The sequence below is a fragment of the Semicossyphus pulcher genome, unplaced genomic scaffold (assembly GCF_022749685.1).
Source record: "Semicossyphus pulcher isolate SPU_LCO1_2020_fin unplaced genomic scaffold, fSemPul1.0.p SCAF_19, whole genome shotgun sequence".
NCBI lineage: Eukaryota > Metazoa > Chordata > Actinopteri > Labriformes > Labridae > Semicossyphus > Semicossyphus pulcher.
The window spans coordinates 17630910-17644187 of record NW_027211692.1 but is presented as its reverse complement, the minus strand read 5'-3'; the positions used below and the strand labels follow the sequence as shown (position 1 = coordinate 17644187).

The window sequence follows — 13278 nt, the reverse complement described above, 5'->3', positions numbered from 1 at the left end:
AAGGCATGGTAATTTAACGAGAAACAAGCCAGAAAAACATGGAAGAAACTTAGCAATATAAAAGCATAAAGGGCGTAAGAAGAAGACGATTGCAAGCCAGCAAAGATGGACGTAAGTAATCTTGGTGTCAAACTCTGTAAAAGATGAGAAATAAAGCTCATTCAAGACAATCATTAGGCCTCAGGGAGACACACAGTGTGTTTTGCTGAAAAACTCCACGAGGCACTTTGAGAAATTGATGAAAATGTTTCATATTTCCTCTTCTCTTTATTTCTTCTTTGAATGGCCATTATGTAAAGTGATGGTCTGGTTCATGTGTGCCTTGGAGGTGAAGAACGCCATTCTACTCTGCTCTGCGCCATTCATCACCTCTCCTGCATCCATAAGTGCTTTACTGCCCAGTTAAAAAAGGAAAGTAGACAGGGTGAAAGGTGACAAAGCTGGGTGACACTATAGGAGGTAAGATAATGTAAGAAGACCTCAACTTACAAAGGAAACACAATCTTAAAGTGTTATCAGCAGTCAGCGAGGGGAAGCAACCATGACGTAGGTGGTGTCTCCTTTATTGAAGCCAGACAAAAGCCTAGCAGCAGAAATCAGCTCTGACTGTAGGTGGGACAAGGACAAATGAGTAATGGCAGTGTAAACCGGTTTACAATAGCCCAGGTGGGAGGAGAGGAAGGAATGGATGACATTCTCCTGATCTTCAGTTGAGAGAGGCTTACATTTTCTGAAAGTGACGTTAAGCTGAAATGCCTGGCTTTCACTTCCTTTTCTGCAAATTTGTGTCTAAAAGTTGGTGTCGTGCTCGAAGTTAACGCCAAGGTTTTGTCTGAGAAGACGGATTTAATGCCTGTTGATTAAAATTCTCAAAGATGACCACAATGGATTTGTGTTTAATAACAACCCTCATTTCAAATAAATTAGAATACAAGGAATTGGACTCCAGTTTAACATCACTCTCAATGTACAGACAAACAAATTGACATATGACACTTAAAACAAGGACAAGTTAAACAAGGTGGTGTTTCCTGCTTGCTTCCTGACCCTGGAGCAGTATAAGTCCTGGATGGTGGGCAGGTCGGTTCCAATAATCCTCTCTGCAGACCTGACTGTCTGTTGCAGTCTATTCCTGTTCTGTTTGGTGGCAGATCCAAACCAGTGGTGGACTTGCAGAGAACAGATGGGATGATAGCAGTGAAAGACATGATCAGCAGCCCCTGAGGCAGGTTGAACTTCTTTTCTCCTGATGGTGTCTATGTGGGAGGTCCACCTCAGGTCCTTGAAGATAGTGGATCCAAGGAACCTGAAGGTGTCCACGGTGGACACAGCGCTGTCAAGGATTGTGAGGAGGCGGAGTGTAGAAGGGCTTCTCCTAAAGTCCACTGTCATCCCCACAGTCTTAAAGGGGGGGGTATTATGCTATTGAAGCTTCATATTTCACTCTGTGACACCTGTGAGTAGCTTAGCATAATTTGCAATTAAAAAAACTGCTCACCCTGGTGCTCTGTGCAGGCCCTCATACAGTCTCTGCCTGAAACGACTCTGTCCCTTTAAGAAACCCGGCCCCTACAACCCCGCTCCCTTTTGAACAGCCAGCTCCGCCGAAGCCTGCTGAGGCTGCACTTTGTGACGTCACAAAGTGCAGCATGTAGAAACAACAGTGTGAAGCCTGGCGTTCACAGCAGCCTGCAGACTGAGCTGAGAAGCCTTTGGGATTACTCCAACATACTTTTACCTACAGATTTGAAACTTCACCCACGTTTAGTCTGGACATCCAACATTGTAACATTATATATATGTTTTGTGAAACAGCTTAATACTCCCTCTTTAAGCAGGTTGGGCTTAAGATTGTTCTGACCACACCAGAGGACCAACTGTTCCACGTCCTGTCTGTGTGCAGACTCGTCACTGTCCTGGATGAAGCAATAATTATACTAATAATCATTCTTGTATATCGTAAAATGCAGGTGGACAGAGCAGGAAGACAATAAACTGGGGAGCCGTTGCTAAAAATAGCAAGCAAGAAATTATAGCAGAGTGGCGTAAAGTGGCCCTGAGGAGACCTGTAGTGGCTTCACCCATTGACCTCTTCACCCGAGTGGATTGCAATTACCTAAGCACTCATAAACACATACATGCATTGACACACACATGCACACAATGCTGATGAGGACAGAATTTTTTTCTGCAGACTGGTGCAAAACACCAGTTTCACAGCACGCACAGAAACAAACCCGCTCCGTCACATAGTCACGCTCTGTAGGAATATTCATTGTTTGCATGTGTTGTGTGTATACATACACCGACTCACAGTTGTGCTTTGTAAAGATGTGTGCAGTAGCGTGTGTGGGCATGTGGATGGGGGGGGCTTGTAGCAGACAGTTTGTGCTTCTGTGAGCCGCTCTGGCATCATCAACATAACGAGCGACTGAAATCTGTGGAGGGTGAAAAAGCAATTTACTCTCCCACAGCTGAGGGGGATTCGCCACCACCATTAATTATCTGTGTGTGTGTGTGTGTGTGTGTGTGTTTGTGTGTGTGTGTGTGTGTATGTGTATGTGTATGTATATGTAAGCATACACCAATGCATATTCAGCCACATATGTAAGCATGTATATGTGCATGTAAGTGTGCATAAGAGCAGATTTGTTTGTCAGTGTATATTTAAAAGTGTGAGTACCTGAAGGTGGCTTGCAGCATCCATGTCCTCCTGCAAAGCTTCACTTATTGAAGTACCTGGACAGAGTCGCATTTTATTGTCACACATCCATCCCTCTTAGGTCGGACGCTGCTTGAAATATGTACATCATCACTCTCACTCTCGTACACACACAGGCAGATAAAAATGCATGCACACAGTAAGAAATAAATCTGCAGGTGCAAAGAAGTAAAAGGTTAAAAGGGTTTTTGTTTTAATTAATGCCTGACTTTGTAAGACGGAGGGGAGAGAGACGGGATAGATTGTAAAGAAGACGGTCCTGCTGGTCCTATTGGATGTGAGTGACATTATTATGGGATAGGTGTCCGTCACGCACTGGTAACACACTCGCTCGCACATGCACATTATCCCCCGGGCGCTGGTTTTCGGTGGCTGAGGCCGCGGCGAGTGGCTTACAGAGCAACAGAATAACACTTTATCACCGGGGAAAGGAAGAGAAGAAGGAAACAGGACGCTTGTGGAGGATGACAGTTTGACTCCTCTTCTTGTTATTTTCACTCTTGAGTGCACACGGTTCACACACACACACACACAAACGCATATTACACACAAAATAATACAATCCAGTGAAAGACAGATGTCCTCTGAAAAGCTCTCGTGTTACAGCAGGTGACCAAATTCATAACGGCACAACCAGATCAGTGTGCCACCGCTCCACTCCTAAAGTCAGTTAAAGTAAGATTAATGCTCGACTTGTCAAGAGAGGCATAGTGTTACATTTTAAATGTGGTTATAAATGTCATTATGTGCCAGAGGATCAGAATGGAAGATGGAAGACGCAGCGCTCCATCAGCAGTGTACTTTTATTTAACGTCTATAAGAGTGAATCCAGAAAAACTGGAGCAATAAAAAACATTTTTTAACACACTTCTCACATATTCACATTCAGCACTGTAGTGTTGTATGGAAGACAACAATCAATAAGCAGCATTAAGTGTCATAGTGTCAACATAATAAATAGACCTAATTGTTTTCACCACCTCAGCTCTCATATTTACATCTCAGCTTCATCCTATTTGTCTCATTAAGCATGGCATGTTTATTTGATGCTCTTGTTCTGATTGCCTTACGCCTAGGCAATGTGCACATATAACTACCTTCCTTAATGTTTGTTTTAATAATCAAATCAGTGTTTAGATAAGCTGCTAACACTTTAGACATCAGTGAGGTACCAATGACTAACAAGCAAACGCATAGTATGGATGTGTCATATTAACAGATAAGGTGGGTGTTGAGTGTTTTTCTTGGGGTCAATGACTCTGAAAAGCCAACCATGTGTAACTTGATTTCACACTCTCAAGTTTCCTACCCTGTCTGTGGCTTTCAAATCCATGTCCACTGAGTCCTATTTAAGAGTGGAGATGTTGTTAAGAGCTAAGTTATGTGTTAAAACGACAGTTTTGAGCATACTTTATTCTACGAGGAGTAAGAACTTCATTTGTTGGGGACTATTTTCTGTGGTGGATTAATCTGGTTCTTGAGTATTTGCAGATGAAAGAAAGTGTATGTGGGATAGACATGGTCGTGAAGCAACATGACATACAGTGAAAAAGTTTTGGAGCAACAATGGAGCTCTATGCAATGTTTCTGAGATTTTGAAAAGACAGTTACATGAGATGTCTTACCTGGGCTTCAAAACTAAGGCCAGAATTAAAGATAACCACGAGGTTTTGGGGCTGATCTTTGGTTAAAAGGGTCAATGAATGTATGTGCATAGACAGCTGCTCTCACTTGGCTTTTGCCCCAAATATGATGTTTTTTGTCTTGTCACATTTCAGCTGTAGGAAGCTGTGTGACATCCATGCTTTAGGTCATATTAGTATTGCACTGGGGCCCACATCATCTAAAGATACAGATATATACAGTTGGGTGTCATTGGCATAGCTATGAAACTCAATGTCATGCTTTCTAATGAAATCACCGAGTGGCAGCATATATAGATGAAGAGGTAGAGGACCTAAAATAGAGCCCTGCTGGACACCAGAATTAATGTCTGTTTCCTCTGAGGAGAAGTAGCCCAATTTCGTCAAGAATATCCGCAACCCTTTCATTTAAAGAGTTCAATAATAGAAATGGCAAATGGCTGAAATACATTCAGTGAGTGAGCGACAGGCATTCAGTATAATTACATAAATAGCTTGATTTAGGCAATTTAGGAGTGAAATGGCTTCTCTCAATCTGTCATCTCTTTTCCTCAAGCAAAATCATTTGTATGCAGCCTGGCAGACATGATCTCTCTTCCCTTGGCACTCTTCTCCTCACTTGTCCATGAAAACCGTCATCTGTGAGAAAATCTGGCCCTGTATGTTAGCAAAATGATGCCCGTTCATTTCTAATTAACCTCTGCTCTCTCCTCTTCGTCCCTCTTCTATCCCAGAGGTCCAAAATAGCCGTTTACGAGAAGATGTGGTCGTATATGAAGTCTGCTGAACCGACAGTCTTCACCAAAACAACAGCTGAGGGTGTCGCAAGGGTGCGGAAGTCCAAGGGGAAGTACGCCTTCCTCCTGGAGTCCACCATGAATGAGTACACGGAGCAGCGCAAGCCCTGCGACACCATGAAAGTCGGGGGGAACCTGGACTCCAAAGGATACGGGATTGCGACACCGAAAGGCTCACAGTTAAGGTGGGTGGAATAGTGTAACAATAGGAGACAGAAGCAAAGCTGCTGCTGTACTATTGCTGCGATATTCCACCTACCCTGCTGTGCCTTTTATACTATACATATGTTAACCTGTCACTGCTGTCAGGTGAAAATCTGCCACCCTCAAAAATCTTGTGTCAAAGGTCAAAGATATCTTTATTATCCCTAAAGGGCAATTAGCAGTACAGTCAGCAGTAACTACACCGATAACAGGGATACAATGAACAATGAATACAATCAATAAAATCACATTTAATTGATCATTTTTGGATTTTGATTGCTTAACACTAGCAGTCTCAAATTGAGGTTTTCACCCAGCAGCAGCGATATTTAGAGTATACTGAATTTGTACATTTTATGTTTCATCATTCTTTCCCTCGTTCCCCTAATGCTTTGATTTCTTTACTTTCACTTTGGTGCCCTCTCTTTACTTATATTTTCTGTCCGTCTATTTCTCCCCTCTTTCCACCTCTCTGTTAATTCAGGGCTCCATTTCTGTGTCCCTTGTCACCGTCATTCGTCGGCCCATCTCTTTTATCCCCACGTCCCTTCTTTCCGTCCTATTTCGATCAATCTGTTTCTCCGCAGGGCCACCTTACAGGTAACTGTGTCCATTTGTCTGTCGTCTCGTCTCTTTGTTCCTTTCATCCTCAGAGATGGTAGTCATGATAGTGATAATGATGATGATGATGATGATTATGATGATAGAGATTTATGAACTGAATATGACCGCGAGGAGGGGCAGAACCTCAGACTGCTGCCGCTACATCCAGAGCCACGAGAGGGAATTTAAAGATGGACAGGAGGCGAAAAGTGAGAAACAGGAAGTAGAGGGGCTCCGAACGATGGGGGGACTAGATAACAAAACCTAATACATGATCTCACACCAAAAAGTTGCAAATAAGGGAAAAGAAAATGGTCCTTCAATTCTACTCAAACTGTTTTAAAATGAAAATGAATGGTAATTGGAAAACACCAAAGTTAACCGAGATCAAGGACTAATCAGTGGTTTATTTTAAAGAACATATAAAATGATGTGGAAGCCTTAAAGAGGAGAGCATAACCTGGAGGAAATGAATGAGAAAGAGAAGTCATAAACTTGGTCCTTTTGTTTGGATTTTCCCTCAGCAGACACTTGTTTATCCGTCTTGTTAACTTGACAGGTTGATGACCCTACACTCAGTCAGAGTCACTCAATCAGAGACGGTACTTGTGTTCAAGGCAACTAATTGGGCTGTATTTCAAGAGGCTGCTAGTAGCCTTGGTGGCACTTAAATGTAGCACATTTTACTTGTTGTTACTTTGGGTTACTGTGGCTCAAAGTTAGAGTGGGTCGCCCTCCACTCAGAAGGATGGTGGTCCTTCGGTCTACATGTCGAAGTACCACTGGTGCAAGATTCATCAGAAGGCATGGCCTACAGTGTATGAATGTTTAGCTGATTAGTGGCCTTGCATGACACTACTTAATGTATGAATGCGTGTATGTATAAAAGCGTGGTTCGAAGACTAGAAAGATGCTATTTAAGTCTATTTACCATTTACTTCTATAGTTACATTTGGAGATACAGGTTTCTTTTTGAGTCCTCAAAGAATTACACATGGAACGCTTGTATGTTTCATTGAATTGAAAATTTTTCACCCAGTAATTTTACAACTGGGCTGCACGGTGGTTAGGTCCATTAGTGACTCTAAAATTGCCCGTAGGTGTAAGAGTGAGCGTGACAGGTTGTCTGTGTCAGCGCTGTGATTGACTGGTGATCAGCCCAGGGTGTAACCCCGCTCCTCACCCAATGACAGCTGGGATAGGCTCCAGACCTCCGTGACCCTGAACAGGTTAAGCGGTATAAATAATGGATGGATGGATGGATGGATGGAATTTTATGATATCTTGATATAAGCACTTTGAGTAGATATAATCAGTGAAGACAGACATGGTGAATTTATGCCATTTGGACATGTGTGTGTGGGAACACATATTTCATGCCACCCCTGCATAAGTCACAGTTGGGCCACCCCAGTCAAAATAGTCTGGACTCACTGCTGTAACTTGAGCCTACAGTAACAGCCACAACAGTCCTCTGTGAGGTATACTAGCAATGCAGATAATTCATTTTCTCGGTGACTGTGACAGCAGTAAAGAGACTTTGTCTCTACAATGTCACAAGCGCCTGCTGAGGGAAAATAATTGACTAAATTCAGCAAAGCTGGACAACTTCCTTTCTCTTCTCTCCCTCCATCTCTCTCTCTGTCAGCATTTTATATTTTTGCCTTGTGAAAGGCAAAACACAAACAGCATATCAGCCTCACATCCTGTCCTGTAACTTTCCTCTGTGTGCGGTGCAAACAAGTCCCTAAAAAACCTCAGTCACTGTAGTTCAGCCCTTGTTATTTACACAAAGGTTTTTCCGTTTATGAGGGAAAAGTGACAGACAGCGGGTGGATAGATCCCTTTTTCAGGCCCCTCTCCTCCACCCTAGAACACATTTCAGGGACTATCCACGGTTGTCTCTGGCTTCTCCCACTCTGCGGAAAAAACCCAGTCTACCAGGTGCACACATGTGGCTGCGAGTGTGCGCGTCAGGTGATCCCGCCCCTCCTCTCGGTGCTCTAATCGCAGCTCTAATTTGACTTGATGATGTTGATGAGCAGAATGAATACCCTGCTGATTGAAATGAATGTTAGTAATGTATGCTTTTAGACGTGCAGCTACTTTTGATATGATTATTGACTTGTGACTGTTATAATCATGACTGACAAAGAGATGTTTGAACTGTTTTCATCCATTCCTCTTACATTGATAAGATTAGTCATGGCTTGTAGATTAGATCGCCCCGGAGAACACTGTCTCTCTCTAAATCTCTTGACTAACTTTACTCAGAGTTAAACCCAAGCAGCAATAGAATATAGACAACAATCTTGCACTGATCTAAGAACACACTAACAAACAGGAAGCGACTGCAGAGACCTTTTTGTAGAGATTAGCCGAGCTGATTGCAGCATCTCACAAAACAAAAGAGCGGTCAGCAGAGAGTGGGAGCAGGAGAACCACAGGAGAGACTTTCAAGGGTCGCTTTGAAAGGCAGAGAAGCTGCAGGGAAGATGAGACGAATTCATAAGGGGCATGCAGGGAATAAATGTGGAACATCATTCAGCTCCTGCAGCTGGGTTTGGAGACAGTCTGTTGGATGAACAGGCCACATATTGAGCTAACAAAGGACACTTGTGTACTGTGAGGGGTGTTTAAGTGGTTATTAAACAGACTGAAATGAATACTGGTGCCTCTGTGACCAACGAAAGCAAACCAGATGACCACATAAACTCCTCACAGTATGTTTAAATAATGAGCAATGTAAGAAAATACATTAGTACTGCCACTTTGGCTTGTCTATGTGTCTTAAAAAGGCCGTTGTTCTTGCATGCAGAGCTTAAAATAACAATGTCACAAATACTTAATGATGCCGCCCGATTCTAAAGGTTAATGTTACTGTTCAGGTTGAATGCACACAACCTGCAGGCAGCCACTGGTTACATTTCTTGTCGGTTTAACTTGCAGAGATTTGAAAACTGTAACTGTTGATCTCGTAGGTATTCTCTATGTGCAGAACCTGTAGGTTTGTCTTTTTAGTGCGTTTGTAGTCCGAGTAGTATTGACCAATCACATATCAGCAGGCTGCGCCGTATGCAGGTAAAACAGTCCTTGTGGAGAGCATAGGTGCAGAATGCAATCAACCCCAGCTCCCATCGCCGGTTATCTGACAATGATTATGCTTTTAAGCCGTCTCTATAAAAAGGCATCTGTAGGCATGTGCAGCTAACAATGGGTTCTTCGACACTGGATCTCAACCCTAACTCCAATCTCGCTTCTCAAGTTGCTAGTCAGACTGTGAACAATGCAGCGCATAGGAAAGGAAGTCTTAGCAGGAAGTCCTTTACTGCTAACCGCTAGCTACACCGGGACCCCGAAAAGTTCACTGTATCGTCGTCAGTCGATAGCCGATGGGTTCTGAGATTGCGAACAGGGTCGCTTCCTTTTGTTTAAAAGCTGCCACCAAGTGTCTGATATCGAACTATTTGCAACATTTTAACTCAGCAAGTTAATTATGATAACACACTTTAAGCTCTTTTTATGAACATGCGAGATATAAAAGCTGAGCTGAATTAATATGCAGGAATATGCCTGATATTTAGCCTCATGTCCCTGAGTTTTGTTTGGAGGTCAATCGCTTCAGGGGTGTGAGCAGGAGTGCTGTAGGACACTGGAGCCACTCTCTCTCTCTCTCACACACACACACACACACACACACACACACACACACACACACACACACACACATACAGAGTAGTAAGACGGTAGGGGAGCAGCAGGAGGGGACAAGAGCACCATCAGCAGGCTGCACAGACCTGGTTAACACACTTTTTGCAGGGAGTCTGACACTTACTGTGGAGTTAGTGCAGCCTGGTGCAAGAAAGCGACACACGAGGGGAAACAAAAAAATAAGTTAAAATCTGCTCATAAAAGCAGAAAAAGAAATCTATTTTCAGAAAAAGAATCAGAAATAGAGAAAAGTCAAAGAGACAGAGTTAGAGAGAGGGTTGTCCGGGGTGCGTCCTCCACCACTAACCCACCTTTGTCCCTTCAACCCCCTCTGATTTCTCCCCCCGTTGCTCCCTCTCCTCCTCCCCCCTTTCTTCCTCCCGGCTGTGGTCCTTGTCCATCTTGTCTGTCCGTCCCTCCATCCTCTGCTCTGACCAAACTATCTTATCTGTCCCTCCTTTTTTTTTTTTACTTAAAGAAACGCGGTCAACCTGGCCGTTCTAAAGCTCAACGAGCAGGGCCTGTTGGACAAATTGAAAAACAAGTGGTGGTATGACAAAGGAGAATGTGGCAGCGGGGGAGGGGATTCCAAGGTTAGCCCTCTCTGTCTGCCAAAACCCCACCACTAGGGGGACGGGGGCCGCTCACCGGCTAGCTAGCCGCGACGGCCCTCGTCCTGGGAGTGTAACGCACGCATCTGCCCTGGCCAAGAGACAAACGGGGAAAAAAGTGACACCCTCAAATCTTGCATCTTTATAAACGGGCACAATGTTGCACCTGTTGTCGGTGGCGTGTGCCCTTTCTGCATGAAAGTTCAGACCCAGTGACAAAGGTACAACACTTGAGCTTATTAAGACACAAAAAAAGAGAATATTACTCCTCTAGTACAGAGAAACCCTCAGAAAATAAAAGCATTCTTAAATTAAAGCAATTAATTTTACCTTTTGGAGGCCCTAAGGAGAATAGAAATGCTTTTAAAAGATCAATTTATCACAGAATTTTATGCCGAATCATCAGAAAGAAAGAAATGTACATTTCCAATCTCATACAGAGGATTATGTCCTCTTTGCGGTCGAGTGCCTGGCTGTATAACTCAAGCACTCCTCATGATAATAACCATTCTCAAACGCGTTTGGCACTGATCTGGTAATGCCCCTCTGAAAGGACGGAGTGAGGGGTAATGGGAAGAGGGCTCAGTGATGGATATGTGGGAAATAAAGAGAGCAATTACTGTCAAGACAGGAACATTCGCCCCCTAGTGGCAGCTCTGGGGAGAGGAGGGAGAAGGAGAGACGCCAGACTGAACCTTATCGTTCCCTCAGCTGAGATCTGTTGGTCAGATGGAAAAGGTTTTAAAACATTTAGCGGAAAACATGAGACCCCCGTGTAATTGTAGTTCTCCGATTCTTTTGGGCTCAGGTTGACTTGAAGCAGAGGGGAGGATGAATAATTGATAGCAGCAGAATGCAATTACAGGGTAAAGTTTCCCTCGTTGTGTGTTTGTTGGATTTCATGAATTCTATTTGGATTATCAAACATTCATACCACTCTTTATTTTCTTTTGTATGTTTTAGTACAGTTTTAACCTGATTCATTTACTTCCTAAAATCCTACTTCCTGTGTTTTTATATTACAAGAGTAATCATATTTAACCATCAAAGACTTTTTGATTAATCCTCTAAGGACCATAAACCTCTGTGCAAAAGTTTGTGCCAGGCCATCTACTAGATATAAAGGTGCTATTTTTAGCTGATTACATGACATCTTTGACCTGCTGGTGGCGCTAGATAAAAAGTCAGAGGATTACCAAAGTCACAAGAATGAATCGTCCGCTGATGATGAATATTTGCAGGAAAAATTCATGGTAATCCATCCACAAATTTTTGAGATATTTCAGCACATAAGCAACGTACCTACTGCCCAACCTGAACGTTGCCCATTTAGGAATCCAAGTGCAGTCTGAGTGCACCTGCTCCCTGCAGCTCCCTCTCCCAGTCTTATCACAGTGCTAGCCTGATGCTAATACTCCTAGCTTAACAGTATTTGCCTCTGGTTCATTGTCCAGCCAGCTGGGGCAGTAATGGGTGTGTTACCTGAAGTGACAAAGGTGGGTCCCACTCATATGTCTGTAGCTCGCCTTAGCTCCTCGCTCCCCCCAGCCCCTCCTCAATGAGCATACACACATGTACTCAGTGGGATCCATGCTAGGTCACTTGTTCTAAACTGAAGTACTTTTTTTATGTGACTGAGCTGTGCAATGCAAATGTGAAATACTTTAATAACATAAAATAACATGTCATATGATGTTATTTATGTTATTTTTACACGCGAAGAACCCCGGTAAACCTTGCAGTTTTGAAACTGAGCGAAGCAGGCGTCTTAGACAAACTGAAAAACAAATGGTGGTATGACAAGGGAGAGTGTGGACCCAAGGACTCTGGAAGTAAGGTCAGTCTCACAAAATGCTAGCCTGAAACTCACATCCTGAATACGCTCCAGATTACTGCAACTACTGTCTTAGCAAAAGCAATGTTCTCAATTAGCCTGAGACACATTTTGGATGTCCACAGTCGACTTAACTGACCATTTGGACAACATTTACCTAAACATGCATGAGACTTTCTGTAGCAATCTGTGGCAATCCCATCTTCATTACTGTTAGAAATGTAATGTTAATATTGAGAATCATATTTTCACTTTCATGTTTTGTTTGCTGAACTCAGACTAGCTCATTTTTTGTAGCCTGAAACTCCTGCACTAGATATGAATACCACGTTAGCTTTAGCGATAGTAACTTGTTAGCTGCTATTGGTTTTTACTTTCAGGTTTCAGATTTAATCAGATCCAAGTTACCCACTTATTACGTGGTAACACTTTATTGTACAGGTGCATATAGTTTAATCATATCCAAAGGTAGTTTTTTGGAAGAACTCTGTAATTTGGTTCTAATTAGGGGTCACACGAAGGGCAATGTTCAATTTGTACACTTGATACAATACAAATATATTAGCTGATGTTTTTATTACTTGTCCAGCTTGTTGCAGCAGATTGCTGGCCACCAATGAGTTTGGTTCTGCTTGAGATTTCTGCCTGTTAAAAGAAAGTCCTTTCTTGCCGCTGCTACCTGCTCATGGTGGATTAAGGGCCTGTGTCCACTAACGGTGTTTTTTGCACTGACAGCTCCTAATTTCTATACCAAACAGTTCAGCGTCCTCAGTGCAAAAAAACCCTCGTGTCAGCTGTTTTTTGTCCCTGGCTCACACCGCTCTCACTTAAAAATTGACTTTATGAACACAGCCTCGATTGCCAATGTCACTTCTCGGTCACCGACCAATCAAAATCAAGAAGAGGAGGGACTTTACATATCAACTTTGTCAACAATGGCAGAGGTGACGCTAATCGTTTCATTTTTTCGAGGGTACAATTTACAGGTGTAGAGCTGCTGCTAATGCAAGGACACGATTCCTTTCAATTGTTTTTACGTTTTCTTTGTAAAACTTCCACGAATAAAATCAAATATTAAGCATACAGAACCATTTAAAACAAACGTAATGGCCACATTTGATGGTCACTTCAAAGGGAAGCAGAAGTGGCGCAA

General features: G+C 43.0%; 1 protein-coding gene across 2 annotated transcripts in view; it reads left to right on the top strand.

The window, feature by feature from the left end:
• gria4a (glutamate receptor, ionotropic, AMPA 4a) overlaps nt 1-13278 on the top strand; it is a 125790-nt gene that overhangs the window by 103106 nt on the left and 9406 nt on the right. Inside the window, exons 15-16 of one of the 2 annotated variants that reach the window (XM_069669153.1) lie at nt 5100-5347; nt 12014-12128. In XM_069669153.1, the coding sequence (XP_069525254.1) occupies nt 5100-5347; nt 12014-12128 (363 nt within the window). Of the gene's footprint in view, nt 1-5099; nt 5348-10158; nt 10274-12013; nt 12129-13278 lie in introns of both variants that reach the window. The other variant, XM_069669152.1, reaches the window with a different exon arrangement.